This window comes from Sorex araneus, chromosome 4 (genome assembly GCF_027595985.1).
Source record: "Sorex araneus isolate mSorAra2 chromosome 4, mSorAra2.pri, whole genome shotgun sequence".
Taxonomy (NCBI): Eukaryota; Metazoa; Chordata; class Mammalia; order Eulipotyphla; family Soricidae; genus Sorex; species Sorex araneus.
This window is the reverse complement of record NC_073305.1, coordinates 86,289,715-86,316,624: the sequence shown is the minus strand read 5'-3', so window position 1 is coordinate 86,316,624 and position 26,910 is coordinate 86,289,715. Positions and strand designations below refer to the sequence as shown.

Genomic DNA, 26,910 nt, shown 5'->3' with positions numbered 1-26,910 from the left:
CTTGTCTTTGGGAACATAAAAAGTTTTCAGAAAGCTAGATCATTAAAAAATTTGGAAGCAACTTTACCTTTCTGTAATTTAGTTACTGAGATAGGAATTAAGTCTAAAACTCCCTAGGTTAAAATCATAAGGAAAGAGGACATCCCCAAATGTTTCTAGTATAAATTTGAAGGAAAAAAGGTAAGGTAAAGTTAGATCAGAAAGAAAGGTAATTAAGCAAACTTATTAAGGGTTAGACAATGTGGAAATTAAACACCAAACTGGCACTGGATGTTGGTGGTACAATGTCATTTTACATAGTCTGTTCGAATGCTGTTATTTTGTTCATTCCTCAAAAACATTAAGTTGTGGCTGGCATTATAACATGGAAGATGTATTAGATTTCATCTATGATCATAAAACAACATAACAATATCAAAAATATATGGCATCCACTCGTCCATGTTCTCGTCGTCCTCTGATTTCTAGATCCCACCTGCCTTTGTCCCTGCTCCAGATTTTACCAATATCTTTTACCTTCTCTATATTTTAAACTTTACATACATCCCCAATCTTATCCTCAGTCCATACCTGTAAATTTTCCATCAAGTTGAGCAACAGAATACCATAAATTTGGTGGCTTTTAATAATAGAGATTATCTAGGAAGCAAGAAATGTGAAGTGGAGCAAGGAAAGCCTCTCTAAGAAATGTTTCTCGCAAAACTGAAAAACTACATGCAAAAAATGAGCTCAGACCTCTACCTAACACCATGCACAAAAGTCAGATCAAAATAGATTAAAGACCTCAACATCAGAGCAGAATCCATAAGGTACATTGAAGACAAGGTCGGCAAAACCCTCCAGAATATTGGAGCTAAAGATATCTTCAAAGACGACACACCACAGACCAAGCAAGTGGAAACAGAGATAAACAAATGGGGCCATCTTAAACTAAGAAGCTTCTGCACCTCAAAAGAAACAGTGACCAGAATACAAAGACAGTCTACAGAATGAGAAAGGATATTCACTCAATAACAATCTGATAAAGGGTTGATATTAAGGATATAAATGGCACTGGTTAAACTCTACAAGAAGAAAACATTCAATCCCATCAGTAAATGGGGCGATTAAATGAACAGAAACTTTCTCAATGAAAAAATCCAAATGGCCAAAAGGCACATGAAAAAATGTTCTTCATCACTAATCATTAATCATGAGGGAGATGCAGATAAAAACATCAACATGCATCTTCCCCACTCAATACCACTATTGCAAACCACAACACCCAAAAGGAGAGAGGGAGCAAAAGGGAATGCCCCACCACAGAGGCGGAGCAGGGTGGTGGGGGTGTGGTGGGGGTAGTGGGAGAGATGCTGGGGCCATTGGTGGTAGAGAATGGGCTCTGGTGGAGGGATGGGTACTCGATCATTGTATGACTGAAACACAAGCAGAAAAGTTTGTAAGCCTGTGAATGTACCCCATGGTGATTCACTAATAATAATAATAATAAACATTGAGATATCATGTCACACCACAGAGACTGGAACACATCCAAAAGAACAAAGGCAACCGGTATTGGCATGGATGTGGGAAGAAAGACTCTCCTTTACAGCTGGCAGGAATGCCAACTGATTCAGCCCTTTTGGAAAACCATATCGATGATTCTCAAAAAAATTAGAAATTGAACTCCCATTTGACCAATCAATACCACTTCTGGGAATATATCCTGGAGATTCAAAACAGTACAGTATAAATAATATTTGCACTTGTATGTTCATTGTGGCACTCTCTACGATAGCCAGAATCTGGAAAAAAAACCAAGTGCCCGAGAACAGATGACTGGTTAAAGAAACTTTGGTACATCTCAATGAAATACTATGCATCTCTTAGAAAAGACAAAGTCATGAAATTTGCATATAAGTGTATAAACATAGAGAGTATCATGCTAAATGAAATGAGTCAGAAAGAGAGAAACAGACATAGAAGGACTGCACTCATCTGTGGAATTTAAAGTAACAGAATGGGAGACTAACACCCAAAGATAGTAGAGATAAGAACCAGGAGGGGGGCTGGAGCAATAGCACAGTGGGTAGGGCATTTCCTTGCATGTGGCTGACCCAGGTTCGATTCCCAGCATCCCATATGGTACCCTGAGCACCGCCAGGAGTAATTCCTGAGTGCAGAGCCAGGAGTAACCCCTGTGCATTGCCAGGTGTGACCCAAAAAAAAAGAACCAGGAGGATTGCTCCACAGCTTGGAAGCCAGCCAGCCTCACAGGCTGGTGGAAAAAGCAGCTGAGATAGAGAAGGGACCACCAAGTAAAGGATGCTTGGAGGGCCTGCTTGGGAATGGAGATGTGTGCTGAAAGTAGACTATAGACCGAACATGATGACCACTTAATACCTGTATTACGAACCATAACACCCAAAAGGAGAGAGAGAGAGAGAGAGAGAGAGAGAGAGAGAGAGAGAGAGAGAGAGAATGAAGGGAATGCCCTGCCACAGAGGCTAGGGGTGGGGGCTAGGGGGAGGGATACTGGGAACATTGGTGGTGGAGTATGGGCACCGGTGGAGAGATGGTTACTTGATCATTTTATGATTGAAATGTAGGCATAAAAGTTTACAAGTTTGTAACTGTACCTCACGTTGATTCCTTTAAAAAAAAATAGAGTTTATCTTACAGTTCTAGAGACTCAGAAGTACAAGGTTCCGGCAAATTCAGTGCCTGCTGAGAGCTGGCTAATTGGTTCATTGACATCCTTCTTTCACTGTATTTTCACATGGCAGAAGTGGGAAGGCAACTCTTTGTGATCTCCTTCAGTGGGGCACTGATCCATTGCAAAGGCTCTGCCCATAACCCTGCAAAGGCAGCACCTGAAAATACCATGATATTGGATATTGCGCTGCAGCATATGAATTTTGGAGGAGGAGAAACATGCAGTCTATAGTAATAGCTTATCCCTGCTCAGTACCTGATTCATGCTCCATGCCTTACATATTAAGTTTTTGTAAAAGTCAAATGATTATGGTAAAATACACATCACAAAACTTATTCTTTGAATTATTTTTGTGTAAAGCTTTAAGGTAAGAAATATGTACAGTTGTTCAGATTTCTTACCTTGTTTATATTCCACAACTTAGTTGTGTCCCACTTCTAATAGTTGTCACTCTACTCGAAACCTTCATTATTTTTCATTTGGTCATCCTAAGGATATCATCACTAACATATTGTGATCATACAACGTAAATGAGACATGAAACATTTTGATATATATATATATGCAATTTTTATATAATATCCTGCCAGTAGGTCTGGAGTGATAGCACAGCAGGTAGGGCATTTGCCTTGCACGCAGCCGACCCAGGTTCGATTCCTCTGCCCCTCTCAGAGAGCCCCACAAGCTACCAAGAGTATCTCACCCACACAGCAGAGCCTGACAAGCTACCTGTGGTGTATTCAATATGCCAAAAACAGTAACAACAAGTCTCTCACAATGGAGACGTGACTGGTGCCTGCTCGAGCAAATCAATGACAACTAGATGACAGTGACAGTGACAATCCTGCCAATAGCAAGCAAAGTGATTGACTTGGACTAGTATGGTCACCAATATCCTTCCTTGAAATTAAGTTAGAAATGCTGGAGAACTGACTGAAGATTTTTCCATTCACACATTTTTCTTTAATTGCTGTTATTGTGATGCTGCTGCTATAGATTTCCACACCTAGAGTTTCTGGCATGTGGTCCAGGGATTCACATCAAGCATGTGCTTTGTCCCTTGTACCGTGACTTTAGCGCTAATTACATATATCATGTACTGGGTAAGAAATTTGTATAGTTTCCTGTTTTCAGATTTCCCATCATACCCAATCAACATACTTCTCATTATTAAAAGTATTTCTTAGAGTCATCATGAAATACTTCTTCTTAACTTCAGAAAGAATGTAGAAGTAGACAAAATAGTTTGGTATGAACTACTTAACTTGCCCTAAGTATTTCCTAGAGAAATACAAAACAGCAGCATTAAATTCATATCTATATGTCTATTCTAAGTCTCCCCTCTTGAAATTTCATTCCATATGTTTTTTTGTTTTGTTTTGTTTTTCTTTTTGGGTCGCACCCAGCGATGCTCAGGAGTTACTCCTGGCTTTGCACTCAGGAATTACTCCTGGCAGTGCTTGGGGGACCATATGGGATGCCGAGGATCGAACCCAGGTCGGCCACGTGCAAGGCAAATGCCCTACCCACTGTGCTATCGCTCCGGCCCCTCCATATGTTTTTGCTTTAGTTGATCCACCTCAGTCTGGAAGATGTTACATTTGACTAGCTAAAATGTTGATCTATATACTTTAAGACAAATAAAATCATTCAATTCTTTATTATAGATATAAAATATTTTCAAATATATATATATATATTCAATGAACAACATGACGACAGTGCTACAGTGCTACAGTGTGTATATATACATATATATGTGTATTTATATATATACATACATATATATGTATGCATATATCAAATAGCAAATATATCAAATAGCAAATATACAAAAAAGCAAGCATATATATATATACTGTATATATATGTGTGTATACACACACGCATATATATATATATATATATATATATGTTCGCTTTTTGGGTCACACAAGACAATGCACAGGGGTTACTCCTGGCTCTGAAGTCAGGAATTACCCCTGAAAGTGCTCAGGGAACCATATAGGATGCTGGGAATCAAACCTGGGTTGGCCGTGTGCAAGGCAAAAGGCCTACCCGCTGTGCTATCACTCCAGCCTCCACTTTCAAATATTTTTAATTAAAAATTCTCAATAGCAATATCAGTTTGCTAACATGATGAAAGGAGTACGTGCAGAGGTATTTTGGGATAGAAAGGTATTTTAGAAACCAGACACCCCGGGACTACATCAGGTAACATCCCTAGTAGTTGCATACTCAATTGCAATCTTCCTTCAAGCCAAGCACTCCTTAGCAGCCCAGGTTCCATTGCATTGTTTCTATCAGCTTGATCAGGGAGCCTGTCAATAGCATTTGTGTATTTTACAATTGCCATTCCAAGGATATGCTGAACCCTGGAGTAATGTACTGTATTTGACAGCAACTGCTTTGGGGCACATATGCTTCAAATCTGAGAATTTCATATATATATATATATATTGTATATATATGGGAATCTTTGTAGAGATCTCTGAGGCAAGCTGGTATTTAACGCAAAAGCAAACCCATTTGGAACTAAAGCACTTTACATTAGGCAGTTTGGCGGCTGTTCTACGAGGCAGACTCACTGTGCTCGACGGACACATTTCGATTAAATGCTGCTTTGTATTCCTCCAAAGATGGGAACAATAAGGACGTTTGTCAAAGGAAAAACTGCAGCAAACGATTTCATGTTGAACATCTGTACTCTGCGGTTCATTGTTTGCAAGAGTTTATTGACCATAATTTTGATGCATATAGGTTTTAAAGAGTATAAACTGCATTTATCTTGGGCGCCTATCATTTATTTGAGTCTTGGCTTATTTATTTCCTTTTTTCTGGGCATTTTATTTATTTTGAAACTTTGAAGAGATGAAGAAAAAGATGTTTCCCAAAAAAGAAGTTTTAGTGAGCTCTGCAAAATTGATGAGGACTCTCTTTCCATAAAAGGGATTAGGCAATTGAATTGAAAAATGTTTCACATTAAGTATATTATATCTCTTTACAATACCTATAAGCTCTAAACATCTCAAAAACAACTTATAAACTAAGATTCCTCTTTTAACCCATTCTCCTTCATACCAATCATAGTGATATTTCCAGAATAAAATATAGCAGCTGTTAATTGGAAAGGATTTTGAGGTTAGCAAAGTCAGGAAGTTAATAATGTCCTTGTGCACATTATCTAGAATTAATGGATGGTCTACTAATAAATATATAAACTTTGTTTTTCTTGCATATTACAAAAGAAAAACATAACCTAAGTGTGCCATGCTTCAAGTTCAAATTGGTCATAATTTGATTTATCGATGTAGTCTATATCGACTGATATAACTCTGTTAGCATATGAACTATGGAGTTGTGGACAAGAGGAAAGGCAAAGACTAGAAACTGACCATCTGAAAAGATGAAACATATGAGATATTTGGGAATAAAATGTCCATGTAGAGTCTGGGTGAAGAATTCAAATTGGGAAGATTTGGTCTCTATCCCCATTACCAAGTAAGTTAAGTTTCCATTAACTTATTTCTTAATCTCTAATACACATGTCATAATATATATTATAGATTGTTTTATATCTATATATGAAATAGTGTCAGCACTGTAAGTTTTCTATATATGTCAGATGTTATTATTATCCTATTATTCTGTATTAGATTCTTTGTGTCTAAGACTTGTCTAAGTAAAGCTTGATGGATTTGATTTAGTAAAATCTATTTTTTTTCTTCTGATGTAGAGTTGTCTCTCATCAGAGAAGAAGAAAGAAGGAGCTCTTGAGTAGGTAACTAACATCTACTTTTTGTTTTGTGTTTATTTGTAGGGTGTACTCAGGCAGAAACTCAAGATGGTTATGTGAGCTTCTCTGACTTGGCAGTTTTGATCTCTGGGTCAAATTGGCACTTTATTTTTACTGTCACTTCCCCTCCAGGTATTTTCAGCAGAGTGTGTTTTTATGACCTGTTTCTGTCTTTCTTTTTCCAAATCCTTTCTCCCTTATAATTGGAATAGCGACTATCATGAATAAAAAGTTATTCTACTTTAGCAAAAAATATTCACTTGGTTATGCCATTAAGATGGGAAAAGCAGGAATGAACTCATGTAGAAGATGAGTCTGGAGGTGGAATGCAGTAATGCGGACCAAAAATTTCACCATGACATTGTTGTAGAGTATATTAGATAAATATTAATAAGTTTTTTTTCTAATAAAAGAACATCCTGAAAGGTAAAAATGCAAACGCATATTTGCTTTAGTTGTTAAAATTTTGTTTCAGTGTTCTTATGATTTTTATTTTGATTGTGGAGCCAAAGAGATAGTATAGTGGATAGGGTGCTTGCCTTTCACATTTCTCACCCAGGCACCCTATATGGCCCCTCTAAGTTTACAGGAGTGATCCCTGAGCATAGAGCAAGGATATATGTTTGAGTATTAGTGAGAAAAAAGTAAATTTTTAAGAGTTTTGGAATATTACAAATTATAGAATTTTTTTGTGTTTTGTTCTCTCTTCTTTGACTCATCTCTGGCAGTACGAAGGGCTGAGTACCGGCTGTACTTCAGGGCTGGCATGGGGGCCATATGGGTCTGTGGATCTAAGCAGGGTTGTTTACATGCAAGGCAAGTGCCCTAACTGCTGTACTATTGTTCCAGCTCTTAGATTATTGTAGCACTGTAACATTGTCATGCAGTTGTTAATTTATTCGCTCAAGCGGGCAACAGCAACGTCTCCATTGTGAGACTTCTTGTTACTGTTTTTGGCATATCGAATGTGCCATGGGTAGCTTGACAGGCTCTGCCAAGCTTAGGTTATTAAAAATTATAAATATTTACTTCGGAGGGCACATCCAGAAATGTTAAGGTTACTCCTACTTAGCATGAGCAAAGTCCCACGGAACCCAGGTAATGTAGAACTTTGTGATCTTGGATTCTGGGCCCAAAGGGACATGGAAGCAGAGATCCTCTGCCTGCTTTCCCCAATCTCTGGCGACCCAGGGGTCACACACCCACAAGCCACTTCCTGCCGGCAACAGGTAATCTCTTCATTGGCCACCCTGCAGAATGCACAGCTGCTTCTCCCAGAAGGAAGCATAAAATGATTGCCCCATAACCATGCTACAGGACTCCACACCAGAGGTTCCCCAAAGGGTATATATATATATTATATTATATATTTATATATATACCTCTCAGAAAGCCTGGCAAGCTACTGAAAGTATCCCACCCACACGGAAGAGCCTGGCAAGCTCCTCATGGCATATTGGATATGTCAAATACAGTAACAATAACAAGTCTCATTCTCCTGACCCTGAAAAGAACCTCCAATTGTTGGGAAAGACAAGTAAGGAGAGGCTGCTAAAATCTCAGGGCTGGGATGAATGGAGACATTACTGGCACCTGCTCAAGTAAATCGATGAACAATGGGATGACAGTGACAGTGACTCCTAGTATGGTGCTCAGGAGACCTTGTAATGCCAAGAATAGAATCTAGGACTCCCACTTGCAATCACATGCTCCAGGCATTGAGTTATCTCCCGCCCCAAATAACATCTTATCTTTGTGTCTTTTCCTCGTCTATTGTTTCCCACAGAAAGTTAACTATCTTCATCCAAAATCCTGTTATTTTAACAGCACAGGCATAATATATTGTTTAAATGATCTATGAGTAAATTGTCTATATGTTCTAGTTCTTAACTGGACTAAAATCACCAAAACAAAGCACTGAAGCAAAATATTTTCCCTTCTAAGTATTCTTGAAATGTTTGCTTTATTGGTGTATGTTATTCAATAAGTTTGTAGTTGGCAATATGTTAAACTCCTAAGCGTATAAACCATTCGAAACACAAATCTCCCATTTCCAGGTAGGGTAGAACCTTTATACAAAACCCATTTTCATGAGGGGTAGAACATGAAGATATTGAAATTTAAATGTAAGTTATCTTCCATACAGGAGTACAGAAAATACAATATTGCTCTTCCACATTTTATTTAAGGATGGAATTCTGATATACAAGTATCCACTTTGAAAAGATGATTTTAATACTGAATTCACAATTGTGATTTATCATAACCAAAGTCTAACTTCATAAAAGAGCATCTGAAATAATACTAAAAGTACTAAAATCACATATGAACTGAAAGATAGTTATTTATAGTAAATTATTAATTTTGGTAGGAAAAATTGTCTGGTGTTTAAAACATGCAACTCTGAAAACAAGTTGAAGCCCAATAGTATACTTCTCAAAAGTAAAAATAGAAGACTTCTGAAACTACCTAATAAATATTTGTCAACTAATTATTTAGCTCCTTAAAAGAGACCCATGAGGATTCCAAAGATAGTTTCAAGAGAAAGATATATACTACATAACTAGGAAAAAACAGGCAAGTTTGTTAAATTGAACACAGAAATAAAATCATAATCACTGAGGTTTTATCTTAATCAGACAAAATTCATTTGCAGCTTAATTATCTTCTACAAATTAATAAAAATTTGATGCTAATTAATATAAATAAAACAATATATTACAAATATTATTTTAAGGAATATATTATAAAACTAAATGTAAGATGTGATGTAGACATAAACATCTCAATGACATTTACAACTTGAGGCAAGTTTTAGAGTTTATATTTAGTAGTCTACAAGTTTAACTTAGGTTCCAATAATAGCACAGATGAGAAATCATCCTGGAAAATTTTGAGAATCTTTTCTTAAATTATACATAATAATTTTAAGTTCCAGTCTATGTGCAAAATCTAAGTTAAAAGACAGTGTTTGAAGAACAAAACAGAAACATTGATGGAGACGGAGCCTGAAAGATAGTGTAGAGATTGGGCGCCTGCTTTGTCTTCAGCTCACATGATATGATCGCATTAGGAAACCCCATATGGTCTCCTGAACCTTTCGAAAAGTGATCCCTGAGTCAGAACCAGAAGCAAACCCTAAGCATTGCCAGATACAGTGCAAACACTCCCCCTCCAAAGAACATAGAAAGGCCTTCACTTCTGTGACTCATTGAAATTATACTGATGATCAATATGGGGACTGGAGCGATAGCACAGTGTTTGTCTTGCATGAAGCTGACCCGGGTTTGATTCCTCACTCCTTCTCAGAGAGCCCAGCAAGCTGCCGACAGTATTCTGCCTGCAGAGCAGAGCCTGGCAAGCTACCCGTGGCGTAATCGATATGCCAAAAACAGTAAACAGTAGCAACACGTCTCACAATGGAGACATTACTGGTGCCACTCGAGCAAATCGAAAAATAACAGAATGACAGTGCTACAGTGCTAACAATATGGAGCTTCAGAGTGATTTCTTTTATCCAGATATATTAATCTTGAGTCCTAGAATTATTTTGAAAAGCTGCTTTCATTCATTCACACAATGATCCAAGATATGATCACTGCTCATTGCATTGTGCATCAAGCTGAGCATCTTCTTTAGAGAGATAAACAAGTATTTAGAAAAGGAACACCATTTCCCTTCTATTTTAGTAACACAGATATTGAGGAACTGCAAAGCTAAGTAGGTTTAACCAAATAGGTATGGGGTCCTTTTAAGTCTGGTGTATTGACTTATGCCATTTATTTCTCTACTTCTGAACTTCTGGATACACTCTCAAGGGGAACATGTAGCATTGATTGACCACATGTCTTTCTATATACATCATCACATCCGTGCTCTATGCTGTGGTTCTCTGACCATTTCTTAGAATCATTCTTACTTCAAGGGGTCTACTGAGCTACTGCACTAAGAAAGAGTCATATAAGATGTCCCCAAAACTTAACCCAGAGAAATGCTTATAGATGCCATGACTTTGCTAAAAATCACTTTTTATCTTCCAGAAATTCATATGGCTCACTCCTCAGTTCACTGAGATCTCTTCCCAAATATCACCTCCACATGGATTTTTCTCTTGTTTTTTTGTTTGCCATTCAGTGTACAACACCATCCCCAAACCTGTCCCCAGTCCAGTCATTCCCAGTCTTCCGATCTCACACTAGTCTTCACAGTACTTGTGTGTCTACTTATTTGTCTACTGCTTGTTTGCTTTGCCCCCTTCAGAACCTTAGTTCTGAAAAGGGACATAAATTCTGCTGCCTTATGTCCTCGGGGCATAGGAAAAAAACCTGGCACAGCACATCATTGGCACAAATAAATGTGTTTATGAATAAGTATTGAAATTATGTCTGATTGCATTTAAAATGTTCTGCTGCTAAAAATATTTGAAGGCTGGTGGTTTCCACCCTTGGGCCCAGGTCGGTGCTTCAGGCTCATAAACTGATCCTCCTGATTTCACCTTCTGTTATGATTTGGATTCTAAATACCTCTATGACCTGACATTCTACATCTACTGTAGCCTGTGTCACTTCTCAGCTCAGAATTTCCCCTCTGTAAAACCTCACTGCTTTTCGTAGTTAAGGACCTTTGGGACGATGTGGCATCCCTACCAAAATTGTCTAAGATACTTGTGGGCATCAGTCCCCAGATCGTTCAGTCAATCAGTCTCTGCATTAATTCTTGAAACATCAATTGCCCCTTCTTTTTATCTATTTTCTAAACCTTCAAATTCCCCCTAAGATACTCCCTTCCTCTGGAATGCCCTTTCTCTGTCATATCAAGGAAAAATAAACTTCCAAAGCAATTCATTTGCCTATGCTGATGGTTTGTGGCATGTTCTAATTTATATTACACACATTTGCTTGTAAGTCTTATTTAATTTAATAGCTTGTAGATATCTTAAGAATGATAGCAGTTTCTTACCTACTTAACAAAGTAAGCAATCACTGTGAAGTCATTGGAGAATGGATAAGAGAATGAAGAATTTCAGTTTCACATTTGTGAATTACAAATAAAGTCTATTTTCCTATTTCTGGGTTGAGTTTAGCTAATTAAGAAACCCATAAAATGCAACTAATTGACAACAAACAAGCCAAAGGTGGCTCAAGCACAAGATGGACACACAGGAGAACCGTTTCTAGCTAATTTGGGTTATAGTAGCTTTGGGAACAAACCCACCTGAAGTGAACAGACTAAAGATCTAACTAGGACTTCCAATCTAATTGTAAGGGTCATCCAAGGAAAAACACAGCAATGAAAAACATGCTATTTCTTTGAGCTGAGAAAGTAAAAACTCTGTTTTTCCCTGACCTGTTCAGATGAAAGCAGAGGTAGGAGGGTTGCTTATTTTTAAATGAACAATTTAAAAAATGCTGGTTATAATATATATTCATGAAACATTTAAAAATTATTTTTTCATAAGGCTTAATTGACATATTATAAAATATATGCATTTAAAATATAACAGTTGATATTTTAAATAATATATATTTCTGTAAAATAATCGCAATTAAGCTAATGAACATACCTATTACCGCCCAAATTATATACTGATTTAATCTTTAATTTTAAAAATAAATATACAATGAATTTTATTATTTTGGGTATGTTTTCTAATGAATTTAAATACATATATAAATTCATGTGAATGAGACCATAATCAGGACACTAATCATTTCACAAAAAATATCCTTCTTGATTTTCTTCTGTCCTTACATAATCTTCTACAACTACTACTCAACTCTCTAACCACTGACTTATTCCCCATCATTGCGGTCATCTTTTCTGCAATATGTATGTGGAATAAGTGGCAATATACATATTCCTTTAGGATGGGTTCCTGTAACTTGGGTAATGCTTTTAGTATTTATTTATTTATTTATCTATTTATTTATTTATTTATTATTGAGTCACCCTGAGATACAGTTACAAAGGTTTCATGTTTGGTTTGAGCTTCAGCCATACAATGGTTGAACACCCATCCCTCCACCAATTCTCACCTTCTACCACCAATGTCCCCATTATCCACCCCCTTCCCCATACCAGTTCTCACCCTGCCTCTATGGCAGACACTTTCCCCAGTACACTCTCTCAACTTTTGGACTTTATAGTTTGCTTGAATTTTCCCACCACCATTCAAGCCTGCCTGTCAGGGGCAGATGCTAGATAATTTATTTTCTATTGCTCACTTTGAATATGATATGAAGTTGTGCGGCTGCAAAAGAGGCTGCGTGCTTCTGGAATTCTAAGATTGTAAATGGTTTGGGTCCAGAGAAATCTTTGTAGGGTGATAGTCCATTTGGGAATTCAATTGGGAATCCTTGGACCAGGGCCATTGGTGCCCTGAGATTGCGCCCAGAGGCAGATTGTGGGTGTGATAGCCAAGATCAAGAGCAGGATGGGTGCCAGGGAGGGACTCCTCTACAGCTGCCACCATGTGGCCTGGAGCCTTAGTCCTGGAACCCACATACCTGGGCCTTGCTTATGGAAGCTGGTGGTTGACAGGGCTTCCTCTGGAACCGGTAGGGAGAGCGCACCTGCTCCATCTGATGTGCCCTGGTGAAATTGGCTCAGTATGGGCCCGGAGAGATCTGCGATGTGGTGTCTTCCGGGACTCGCTGCTGTGTCTCTGGATAACAGGTGTTGATGCACTAAGATGGCCCCCCGGGACAGATTGTGAGTGTGACAGAATGCTTTTAGTATTTGTCCTATTATTGTAAGTTAATGCTCTGCCTCTCTCTCTCTCTCTCTCTCTCTCTCTCTCTCTCTCTATCGCACACACACACACACACACACAAGCATGCACGCATGCACACACACACACCCTTTCTCTATCTCCAACAGTGGCTAGGGCATTTGCCTTGCATGTGGCCGGCCCGGGTTCGATTGCTCTGTCCCTCTCCAAGAGGCTGGCAAGCTACAGAGGGTATCACACCCGCACAGCAAAGCTTAGCAAGCTACCTGTGGCATATTCAATATGCCAAAAACAGTAACAGTAACTCTTTTTGAGGAGCTTTATAGTCTCTAGGTCTTGGCCATTGATGAGATTACATGGTTCCAGGGGCAGTTTGTGGGTGTGACTGTGAAGATACTGGAAAACTGGGGACCTGGGGGATGGAGGTTCAGTCCTGATCCAAGCAATCCTGGAGCTCTCAGTCATGGGTTCCCACCTACCTCTGTGCTACCGGTCCTAACTGCATCTTTTGATCTCTCTCAAGATTTGTGGGCTTCTGAAATAAGGCCAATAAATGAGCTTATGCAGCTGAGCCAGAGGTGGTTTGTGGGTGTGTCTCACATATACCTAACTTTAGGCTGTTTAATTTCTTGGTAAGGTTGGTCCCAAGTTGTTGGGATCTGGCCAAAGGTACAACGGCAATTTTGGGGTATCTGGAAGTCTGAAGTCATCATCAGGCTGCAGATGTAATCACCCCACAGATACAGGTTTACCTGCTGGTGGCACCATACCCCCTGTTCTTAAGTTTTTAACCTTTCACTTTATTTCTCATTTTCTTGACTGTGTAGTATTTCATTGTCTGTATAGATAAAGCACTTTTTTTGTTCGTTATCCTACTGAAGACTGTTTGCTTACACATTTGGATGATTATAGCGACTCTAGCTATCACTGTATCAGTGATATAGCTGTAATCATCCAAATTGCCGCAATGGTATAAATATCCAATCATGGAACTATTATTCTGAAGTTTCCAGAGTGTATAGGCATTCAATTTGTTAGTCTTTCTTTCCTTGCTCTAAAAATAACAAAGGGGTAAGAACCAAAATTTCATCCATTAACACAAGTACTGGTTTGAGATAAATTCTTGAAATAAAGCACTATCCAAACAAAAAGTCACTAATTTACCCCATAACTCATGGTTGATGTGACTCTATCTACTTACCACTCCTACTCCCAGTTTTTCAGATAACAAAGTTCTCTAATGAACATAGAAGTTCTTCTGACTGTGAGGTCAAAATAATCAATTCTATATGTTATATATCATATTTAATAAGATACCTATTTCAGAGAAAGCTGTTTCCATACATTCTGTAGCCAAGACTTTTTCTATTCTACTGAGCTGAAGAAAAAGTGCTGCTGCAAACATATCAATGCAGATGCTGGGGCTGAGAACATAAGGAGATAATCAGACTAACCTACCAGCAGTCGTGCAGAGAATCAGAAAGAATGAGTCTTTGTTATTGTCCTAATCTTGTCATTGTTCAGAAATATAAATCTAGAATTTGTTACTGACTTATTAATTTTAGTGTTTTATGCAACCGACACTCATTCAATCTACTGCATGCCTTTGTCATATGTCTCTTTTCCACTCTATTTTTTATTATAGTATCGTATTATTAACTGCTATTGGTATTTTGTTTTTGTTTTACAGAGGCCAATTTTACAGTTCGATCTAAGCCTTTTGCTGTGTCCCCTGTGATGAAGACAGAGAAGACAACAGTCGTCCTGGCTGTTTCCCTGTGCTCGGGAGTGTCCTGGCTGGCACTCTGCTGCCTGGTGTGCTGCTGGCTAAAGAGAAACAGAAGCAGAAGTATGTTGTGGTCTTGGCAGGGTGGGATGAAAATATCTGAAAAATGCTACCATGGATAACACATGAATGATACTTTCTTCTTATCCCACAGAAATAATTATCCTTTTTCTTCCTTGCTGCTTTTGTTGCCATAATGTCTCAGAGTCACACACTTGGTTGTCTTGCACAAGAGGTCACATTTGCTATGGGGCCAGCTATGAGAATAGCGCCAGAGCTCACAGCTGACAATGGTACCAGGGATCAAACTCATGACATCACACATGAAAGGCAGGCACTCTTCCCTGATCCATATTACTAGGTCCCTAAGATGAAATTTTATGAAACTTTATAGGAGCATAAACTACATTGAGCCAAAAGATTCAATTTGTATGGAAACAAGGACTGTCTAATCTTAATTGATTTTATCCAAGAGGTAGTTTGTATTTATTGATCACTTCTCATGAACCAGGTTTTAGATACATGAAATTGTGCAATCCTTACTACCATCCTCTGAAGTTGGGAAGAAATATGATGTCTATGATAGGGTAGTAGCACGAAACACAGAGAAGCTAAGTAATTTTCCCAAGGTCACATGATAGTTTGAACTTCCTTTACCGCCTTCTCTCTGAAGCACTATACTCCACTCCCTGAGTGACCCCCAAATAATGAGGCATAGAGCAGGGTGAGGATGCCCTCTTCTTTTGAAGAAGGAAGAGAGAGCTTGGTGGTTTTAACTATGTTCTTGAACATTTTCTCTCATGCAGGTCAGTTTTGTTATGCCAGAAACATGGAGAACTACTGAGAACAAGATGTGCTATGAATAGAATCTCTTTCTTTAGTCTGTTCTTTGATTGGAGAGGAAGGAAACAAGTCAGCACCAGCAAAATACTTTCTCCCCCACACCCTGTTTCAGAATATCTTTGATACTTAGAGATATTAGGAGACAAACATTATAGGCAAATTAGTGTTTATTACTTCACAATAAGGAAAAAAAAACTTTATCATTGATCATCCTTAAAGCACGATTCTTTAATTCAGTTGCAAGATCTTGTCAGTTCTTAGAATCTTGTTACAGTTTCAATAATTAGTGAAAACCTCAAAGAACTTTTGTGAATATGTGTTTAAGACAAAATATAAACTTTATCAATCATCATCATTATCATCATCATCCAGTTGATCATTGAATTTCTCGAGCAGTCTCAGTAACGTCTCCATTAGTCCTAGTCCTGAGATTTTAGAAGCCTCTCTCTACTCGTCCTTCCCAACAATGTCTCATTGAAGGTTCTTTCAGAGTCAGGGGAATGAGTCCCAGCATTGTTACTGGTTTTGGCATATGAGCTTGCCAGGCTCTCCCATGCGGGCAGGAAACTCTCAGTAGCTTGCCAGTTTCTCCCAGAGGGAGCGCTTCCAGAAGCTTGCTTTTATCAATATATTTTAATAAACTTTATCAATATATTTTAAAATAATGGTAATTATAAGGCCATGCAAACATAATACATTTTCCTGTTATTTTGAGGTTACCTCTCCGGTAGTGCTCAGAGCTCTGAATTTAGGCCTGGGAATGAGGGTCGGATATTTCATTGCCTGGACCCAAAGATGCAGTGTCATTTGGTTCCAGAGGAGTTCAGGACCAGCAGGATGACCCTGGCAATCAAATTCAGAGCTCACTTATGCATTCCATTCCATGGGCTCCACTTTTTTGAGCTCTCTCTCTCTCTATTTCTGTGCATTTTATTCATTTTTATAAATTTATGTGAAATATTATCTTTTATTAGTTGGCGCAGACTGCAAATAGCAATTGCAATGTCCTTCTCTCCCACACACTCAAAAGGAGGAAACCTGAGGATCAACCTGAAAGTAATAGGGCCATAAAGCAAAAACAAGTAAACAAACAAGCAAAAAAAAGCAAACAAAACCTAAAACAAGGTATGAGTGGAATATTCAAGGTATGACTAAGGCTTTTTCTAGGCCTTCAGGGCAAAGGTTCTGTTTCCTGTTTCCTGCACTCTGCTGGGCTCCTTTAGGATTCCCTGCTCTCCATACGGGCAAGTTAAAGTCACGTCCATCTCCTGTGCCTGATTAGACCTACACCTGGGGATGGGCACAGTTCCTCCTCTTTTTGTTTTTTTTTTTTAATTTTATTGAATCACCGTGAGATAGTTAGACGCTTTCATGTTTGGGTTATAATCTCACAAGGATCAAACACCCATCCCTCCACCAGTGCACATTCCCCACCACCAATATCCTGGGTATACCTCCCCTTTCCCACCCTCCCCCTGCCTCCATGGCAGACAATATTCCCCATACTCTCTCTCTGCTTTTGGGCACTATAGCTTGCAACACAGACACTGTGAGGTCATCATGTTTGGTCCATTGTCTACTTTCAGCATGCATCTCCCATCCCGACTGGTTCCTCCAGCCATCATTTTCTTAGTGACCCCTTCTAATTCTTCCTCCTTCCCAACACAAAGCCCGCAGAGCCCACAGGATCGAGCAAGCTGAGAAAACCCTCCTTGAGAAACGAGCAACAGAAAACCTCAGTTTCCCCATGTCTCCTCAGCACAAGTTGCACTTCCTTCAGAGACTGGGCAGAGACCAGGCCTGAGCAGGCAGCCGCCAAAGGAAGACACTGTCTTCTTTGCATTTTTTGTTTCTAAAATCATCGTTTTACTTCCATACCGAATTTTCAAAGTAGAGTAAAAGGAATGACGCTTTGAGCAGGGGTGTGGTTTGAGGGCCACGCCCAGGGGTGTTCAGGGTTTAAGCCTGGCTCTGTCTTCAGTGATCACTCCTGTCACCAAATGTGGTGCTGGGAATCCAACCTTGGTCAGACATGTGCAAGGCAAGAGTCTTACTCACTGTACTACCTCTCCAGCCAGAGAATGACATTTTTACAAACCTCTTTAATGTGCATTAAATGAAGTCAACTAAATTTAAGTTATCACTGTATCACTGTCATCCTGTTGTTCATTGATTTACCAAAGCAGGAACCAGTAATGTCTCCTTCATCCCAGACCTGAGATTTTAGCAGCCTCTCCTTATTCATCTTTCCCAATGATTGGAGGTTCTTTCAGAGTCAGGGGAATGAGGCCTGTTATTGTTACTGATTTTGGCATATTAAATATGCCATGGGGAGCTTGCCAGGCTTTGCCATATAGGCAGGATACTCTCAGTAGCTTGGTGGCTCTCCAAGATGTGTGTGTGTGTGTGTGTGTGTGTCCCTCTATAATTTTATGGAAAATGGGTAGGGAGTGTCTTATGATGTGTTGCACAGTCGCAAAGTTTCCAAATGGTCCAGGAATATGTTCATTCATGCATGAGCCTTGGCTCAAGCATGTGGAAAGCGGCCTGGAGTATGGTGGTGGTTGGATAGTGGAGGTCTGCTGTAGGGGATTGGGTATAAATTTAAGTTATATTTACTTTAATAAAAAACTGCTGGATACTGAAGTATGTATAGTCACAATTTGTGTTTTAGTCATTCCTTCAAACAATGTCTGGCATACAGAACACACACACATTTTTAATAATATGCATATATTTAAATAAATAAATTATTGGGAAAAATTATGTCTTAGGAGGAAACTGAAGATATAAAGACATTGATCAAATGTGCATATCTGCATGAACCTTACAGAATATACTAATATTTAATCTCTGGCTTTGATATTATACTATAGTATGCTATATAGTTGAACAATGAGACAACAGTGCTACAACAGTGCTACAGTGCCATGTTATATAGTATACTTATAATTAATATAAGTATAGTATCACTGTATCACTGTCATCCAGTTGTTTATCGATTTACTTGAGCGGGCACCAGTAACATCTTCATTGTGAGATTTGTTTTTACTGTTTTGGGCATATCGAATATGCCACAGGTAGCTTGCCAGGCTCTGCCGTGCAGGTGAGATACTCTCGGTAGCTTGCTGGGCTCTCCAAGAGGGATGGAGGAATCAAATCCAGGTCAGTTGCATGCAAGGCAAACACCCTACCCTCTGCGCTATCGTTCTAGCCCTCAGCCTTTCAGCTAAGTATAATACAATATACTTAATATAATACACTGATAAACTTGATATACTTAATGTAGGAGTTATGTAGTATATTATGAAAGTAGTTAATAATGGAGGAAGTGGGAATAGATATATAGGATATCCATGTATATTTCTTTGCCACTTCTTATTGAGTCTATACTTATTCTAAAATAAAACATTAAAAATTACTACTTTTCCCATTACTACAGAAATAAAAAATGAAGAGGTTTCTGAATTCCTGACTAATGATCAAAAGAATCACACCTCATCCAAACAAGAATCACAAGTAGATACTGAGAAGGAAGACACCAAGATGACAGAAGGTAAGTTGAACAACGGGAATGATTTCCCACCAGAGACACTCACAGTAGATCAATTGCACCCCTCCTTGCTAATGGGTGATCAGCTTGTGAATCAGGTTACTTTATTGCCCCCTCCTTTTTCTGTGGAACCTCAAGGATATTTCACCCCAACTTAGGAAAACAAGGCCAACTGATTCAGGTACTAGGCAGGTTTTTTAATTATATATTAATATATATGTATGCATAAAATATGTATATACATATATAAGATTATTGTTTGATATTTGACTTGATTACACAGAGGAAAGTAAAAAGCAGAGTATAGATTTATAGTCTATCTCTTAGCTATTGCAAAGCTGCCAATTTTGCAAACATTCTTGAATGTGGAAATGAAGAGAATATAGTTTTCAAATGCCAGCTCTGTCAACTATATTGAATATAGAATCCTCAAGAAATGAGTCCACTTTGCTATGCTTTGTTTTGTTGTCTAGTTGTGCTTTTACCAAAACGTAATATTTGCTTGTGCTGTACATGATGCCAGAGGATTTTGCTTGTTATGCTGTTAAAGTGTCACTCAAATTGGTGCCAAACAGAGAAAAAAATGGCATTAATCTCAGACCAATATTTGCCCCTGTCCTTTTAAGGACACAGAAGTAGGAAGCAGGGCCAGAAGACAAGATGGATTTGCCAAGTCTGAATATGGTGTACGAAGAATCTTTGTATAAATTTCAGGGACCTAAGGCATTTTAAAACTAAAGGCCACAAAGAATATATATATATATATATATATATATATATACATATATATTTATGTATACCTATGTAATAACCAATTGTCATACTGTTTTCTGCTTAAAATACGAATTATATATATTCTGAGTATGTGTTTAAGGAAAAAAAATTAGCAGTTCACTGTTGTTTGGCTTCTAACCAATTGAATGAAGTGTGTGTGTGTGTGTTTGCATGCATGATTCAGTTTATTTTCCTATTTATGTTGTTCTCCCATGAAGAAAATTGTTATTATTAATGTTTAAAACATTCCCAGCCAATCAATCAGTCATACTACAGTTCCTGGACCCTTATCGAATGGTTGAAGGGGGATGTGAAGGGCAAAGTTGAGAATAGATATAGAGTAAGGGACAGGATTTCATTTCATTTTTTTTCGCTTTTGCTGCAGAGTTGGATATGGGTAGAAGTTCACAAGTACATTCAGAAGGTGGTGCTTGCGGTTTCTCTATGGGTGTGCCCTGCAATGCTCAGTTCATGGAGTTCTGGGAGTGCCATTGATGGAACCAGAATTAGCTCTGTGCAAAGCATGTGCCCTAAACCTTAGCCATGTCATTCTGGATCCTATGCAAGATCACTTTGCTTTAGTTTTCCCAAAGCTTTTATCTGTATTATTGCATGCAAATTTAGGACAAGTGCTTAAAATAGTCAACTGAACCCGGGTCTGAAGAGCAGCGTATTGAGCTGCATTCTTTGATGAAGGACCAGGAGTGATGCTCATCTCTCCCCTAATCTAATATGGCCATCTCCATGCATCTCAGTTGCCCTGTTTAAATTACGCATTCCACAATGCCCAGGTGTTTTATTAAGGAACATTTTTTATGTGGTAGCTTACTAATAAATTATCAGGAACAAGGCAAGTGGTAGGGCTCTTATGGTAGGGCTTAGATTGAAGAGATGGGAGTATCAAAGAGGCCATTTTATTAGGACATCCAAGTTAAAAATAGAAAGATGTGTTATCTGAATCCTCCCTTGAGGATCAGACCAGATTTGTTTCCTTTTCTCCTAAGCTTTGTCCAAATCGTAAGTGCATTGTTTCCAAGGCAAGTAATGAGGCATCTCCTGCTTTCTTCGGAAATTATTACCAGCTACAAAACACCTAATTATTGCTAGCCTTAAATAAATTTGGTTTTATTTCATTATTTTCATGGCATTTAGTTTCCCTTTCCCTCAGTGTTTGTAAACTTTTAGCATTTGCTGAGAAAGTCATTTTCTATCTTTCTCCTAAGCACCGTGAATTCACTAAACTATGATAGCATTACCATTATTTAGTTAATGGAATTTTGCATTTCTGTGATTGAGTAGGTACAGATTATATTATAGCTTATACTGGAAATTGTAGGGATTCAATATGGATGGGAGAATGCTGTGATGGGCAAAGAAGGAACTGAAATACAAATCCTTCGTATTTCACTTTTACTAGAATTTTTGACAGAGCTGTCTGAGCCAATTTTTAGAATTTATAGCAGCTATGTTACTCAGAAGATTTAAGGATTTCCTTTGTCAGTCAGGGAGGCTGGGTGTGTCTGCACAAAACATGGAATCCAAGAGACAGAGAGACTGGATTTAATATTGAATCTTCTATTAGTTTCCTCCATTGAATCAAGCAAGTTAAGTATCTTCACTGGATTCAAGAGTTTCCTTCTCAGAAAAGTTCCAAAAAAATTATTATGACCTATAATTTTGTTGTGTAAATTAAGTGAGTAAGAATCACCAAAGTGCAGAATGAATTTTTACCCTGTTATATGTTACACCTCTATTCTATATTGCTTTGCTATTGTTATTTGAGACTCAGAGGCCTCCAAGAACTGTTTATATCTCTAGTTTGTTGTTTTTTAATTTTATTGAATCACCCTGAGATAGTCTATCACTAGTCTTACTTTGGATTTTTCTAATACTTTCCTATCCATTTGGCTTACACCAGTGAAAACTGGTCATTTTTAGAGAAGTCTTTAACAGTTCTTCCCACTCAGTGAAAGTGAGTGCTCTCTTTGGTTCTAAGAGTACTGAAGGTGATCATCCATGGAACTCACATACGTTTTTTCAAAATGTATTGTCTGTAGACACCTCTCTTTTCCTCTTGCCAATGCTCCTCAGTTGGAACAATTTTGTTCTTTGGGTATCACTTGTCTTCCTGTTTATCTTCAATTTGCTTGAGCAGGTGCCAGTAATGTCTCCATTTGTCCCTGTCATGTGCTAGTGTAGCCCAATGATATCGGCTCACACCAGGAACAGGAAGAGCCTCAAATCGTTCATTCAGGGTTTTGATGAAGAAGTCTGACGATCTTGTTGGTGGGCGGCCACGTAGTCTTTGACGTCCTGTGAAATTCATTCGGTAACAGCTCTAGTCCAGCAGACATCTCTGAATCGCATCACATGTCTGGCCCATCTGATTTTTGATATCTTAGCAAACAAGACAGCATCCCTGATTCTTGACCGTCGATGGAAGTTGGAACTCTGGATTCCTTCTCTCACTTGAGTGAGACGTGATACTCCTAGCATAGCTCTTTTGATTCTTTGGGTAAGGTAAAAAAAAAAAATCTTTGTGGTTTTCCCTAAACTTTCTTATTTAAACAAAAACAAAATTCTTGTATTTCAACACTCCATCAGCCCCAGATGAAATGAGCCTGTTGATCACTCTCTTTAGAGGACATTTGCAGTGACTGGAGACATTTTTGTTGTCACAACTTTGAGGAGTCAAACAGTACTGATACCTCATGGGAGGGAATCATGTATGTCATAAAAATTTTACAATGCACAGGATCACCCTCAAAATAAAAATGATCTGGATCATTAATACCAGGTTGAAAAACTGACAGAAACTGTCACTTATCTTTGTAATATTTAATAAACAGGGGTGTAGTGACTTAATGAATGCAATTGGAAGTTATTTCCTAATAAATATTAAATTTGTGTTTATCTTCTAAAATATATTTAGCACTGTTCAAGGTTATCACCCTATCGTTACAAAATGATGGTATGAGTACTCTATCCTTTATGGATTTCCAATCTCCTTTGGACACAAGAATAAATATTTGGGAAGAAACAAAAGAATGATGCTAGCCAGTAAGCAAGTATAAGAAAATTGCAACAAATACGATATATTCATAGCATTTGAAGATAGGAGAGAATACTAAGGGAAAGAAAGAATATCATTATCCTCAGTTATATGTTTGGTCCCTTTAGCTCCTATCACACTGTTTCAAATCATATCATACTGTTTCAAATCCCATTTGCTAAGGACTTAGCTGTCCAGTTTACACAAACACAGGTTCACACAAATTCCAGGAAAGGAGTGTCCCTATACTCTGTCAGAGTTCAATGTTGTGTCAATTGTTCAAAAGAAAGAAAGACATCCTTAGTTTTTTCTAAAATAGTTGCATAGATGTATTTAGTTTCATAAATTTAACAACAAGGTAATAATTACGCATCTTTTGGGTCCCGATAGGGAGCAAAATGTGACACTGTAATCTTAGGCAATGGTTTCATTTTCCTCACCCACTTTCATTACTATGGCTGTCATCTTTGAGGACAAGCACTGCTGCTGAACCCAGTGTTGCATTTCTCAAATCGTACCTTACTGGTCTTTGCCCACTAATGCCTTCTATATTTATTGGTGAAATTCATGAGCACAATGTTGGAAGTGGAAAATTGACATGTGAATAATACAAGATAAAAGTATTTGTGTGCATCAATTTTAGGGATATATATCTACCATTTTAAAGTCCTACTGACTCAATACCAGGTACTTCGCAAAATTAAGGTATATTTACCATTTTCAAATATAAACCTTTAAAAATAGAAGGGAGGGAAGGTAAAATAGATGACTTTTAGCTATCTGGAGGGAGAAAAGAACAAAGAAGATCAAAACTAGAAACTGTTCTGTTTAGTTCTATATAAATTAAAACCATACTTAGAAAATATGCCCATATCCGATAATAAAAAATTATGGATGTATTTCTATTTAAAAAAATTACTAAAACCCAACACTTATCCCTTAAGAAGATTTCTTAGGGACCTGAGAGACAGCACATGGATTAAGGCATGTATACTGTATACAGCTGACCCCTATCACCAGATGGTTCCCTCTGGGGTTCTAACAGTGACCCAGCAGCTCCGTTATAGAGAATTGCTGAGAATGCATATTAGATCATCTGAGCTTAGCTTGAACAGGACCCCCTATATACACTGCCAGAGGTAGAGTTCTTAAAAATTAACTACGAATTTGAGTATTCTTACTAAATAAGATGGAAATTTTTGAATCCACTGGCAATCAAGGTGCTATATCAAAATTAGAAGAATTCTTCTTGACTCGATAAACAAAGTACACTCTTGCCTTTCCATGATTTTATAACCTGTTTTTGGGAATGTTAAGACAAAAATTTCATATAACAGTACATTAGAAGAAATGTGTCATACTTTGAGATGATAGTTTTTTAATAGTAAAGTACAAGAGTCAGCCTTTACTTAATTTTATCAATAATTTGAGTAATTCACTCCAGTGGATATTAATCCATGCACAAATAATATTGTAAAAGCTTTAATAATCATAAGAATTGTAATTGTGTTTATAGACATTTAGGGGACATGATTAAAATCAAAACAGTGACCAAAGAATATATTGTCTTTTTAAAAAAAAAACTTCAGAGAGATTTTTTTTAAATTTTTGGGTCACGGGTCACTTCTGGCTCTGCACTCAGGAATTGCTCAGGTGGTGCTCAGGGGACCGTATGGGATGCTGGGAATAGAACCTGGGTTGGCCCTGTGCAAGGCAAACGCCCTACCTGCTGTGCTATCATGCCAGCCCCAGAGAGATATTTTTCCTTAAAGGTGTATTTTTATTGAATAGTTTAAAGAAAGGATTGGAAAGATAGCACAGCAAGTAGGGCATTTGCCTTGCACAAGGCCAACCCGGGTTTGATTTCTCCGTCCCTCTCGGAGAACCCGGCAAGCTACTGAGAGTATCCCTCCCACACGGCAGAGCTTGGCAAGCTACCCGGGGCATATTGGATATGCCAAATACAGTAAGAACAAGTCTCACAATGGAGATGTTACTGGTGCCCGCTCAAGCAAATCGATGAACAATGGGACAACAGTGCTATAATTTAAAGAAAAGATTTGAAGGGCAGGAGAGAGAGTACTGCAAATAGAACACTTGCATTGTCTGCTGCTATCCTGTCAATCCGGGGCATCCCGTATGACCCCTGGTATTTTCCAGGAGTGATCCCTGGACAGAGTCAGGAGTAGATCCTGAGCACCACCAGGTGTGGCTGAACCCAAAGCAAAATAAAGCAAAAGATAATAAAGAGAAGCCTTCACAAAAGGAATATAACCCATTTTTAATTAGACTATTATAGCAAAACCTCATTTATTCCTAAACTAACTTTGGTTAACTGCTATTCAAATCACTTTATACAGAGAAGGACAGCATAAGTGACCTAAAATTCTTTATAAAATATAACTCAATCACAAGTCATTTTAAAATGATACATTGATTTTATAGCAATAGGAGTGGGTTGAATGTGAATGTTTCTGTTTTACAGACATGTTTCAGAATATATCATAACCTTAGTAAGACTAATCGTAATTATATATAGAAAAGAATTATATATTGAAATGAAACCTATATTAAAGAAAAAATGAAAGAAAATGAAGATAGAAGTTTTAGTCTATATATGAGCCTAGTAAATTGTCTGATATGCCAATAATAAACAATTACACTTAAATATTACACCTAAGTTAAACTCCAGATGGATTTATGTGCTATATTGTTTACTAAAATATGGCTATTGCTAGAGTAGAACAAAAGCAGTAAAATGAGATCAGTTATATTATAATGTGGAATTAAAGACACTTTTCTCTTCTATATCTTTTTATAATTGTCATACCTTCTAGCTGATCATGCTCATTAGAACGAAATGATAATATTTACCTAATCTAAGAAGAACACGCTAGTTATCACATATTCCTTTTTTTTTTCCTTTTTGGGTCATACCCAGCGATGCGCAGGGGTTACTCCTGGCTCATGCACTCAGAAATTACTCCCGGTGATGCTCAGGGGACCATATGGGATGCTGGGAATCAAACCTGGGTCGGCCGTGTGCAAGGCAAATATTCTGCCCTCTGTGCTATCACTCCAGCCCCACATATTCCATTTTTAGCATGTAGGGAAGACTATTACCCTTATTGACAAATAAGAAAGCAAAATGGAGTACATTCTTTCTGCTTTGGAACCTTTTTTAGGTTTGAAGGTCCAGGAGATTATATTGGCCCTTCTGTCACAAATCCAACTAGTCTAACACTGAGAAAGATGCATGGAGATGCCTGGGACAATAGGAACAGCAACCTTAGGGTAATAAGGGAAGACAGATTCATTGTTATTGTTGCCAATTGCAAGAGCTCATGTAGTGAAGAACCCATCAATCAGAAAGGTCACAGGCACAGCATATATTGACATTCTAAGAAGGTTTTTGGAAGTGAAAAGATGGTGTGGATAGCTAAACACTGTTATCACTGACTGGGACTCAATCTGAACCCTAAACCACCAAGTCCTCCTTTTCATCTGGAAGGGATATAACTCTTTTACATATTTTATCTCTTCTCTCTAAAAATGGATCAAATTACCAGTGGAACTCTAGGAGGCTTGGAGGGGCAGTTTGAAAGCTGATGTTTTTATTTCTTAGTGGAGGGTCCCATGTGGTGCTCAGGGACCGAGAGATTCATTCCAGTGATACTAGAC

General features: G+C 38.1%; 1 protein-coding gene across 1 annotated transcript in view; it reads left to right on the top strand.

Annotated features, from left to right (window-relative positions):
• PKHD1 (PKHD1 ciliary IPT domain containing fibrocystin/polyductin) overlaps window positions 1-26,910 on the top strand; it is a 552,653-nt gene that overhangs the window by 515,917 nt on the left and 9,826 nt on the right. The window contains exons 63-65 of the mRNA XM_055136692.1: window positions 6,516-6,623; window positions 14,912-15,070; window positions 19,293-19,406. Of these exons, the coding sequence (XP_054992667.1) occupies window positions 6,516-6,623; window positions 14,912-15,070; window positions 19,293-19,406 (381 nt within the window). The remainder of the gene's footprint in view (window positions 1-6,515; window positions 6,624-14,911; window positions 15,071-19,292; window positions 19,407-26,910) is intronic.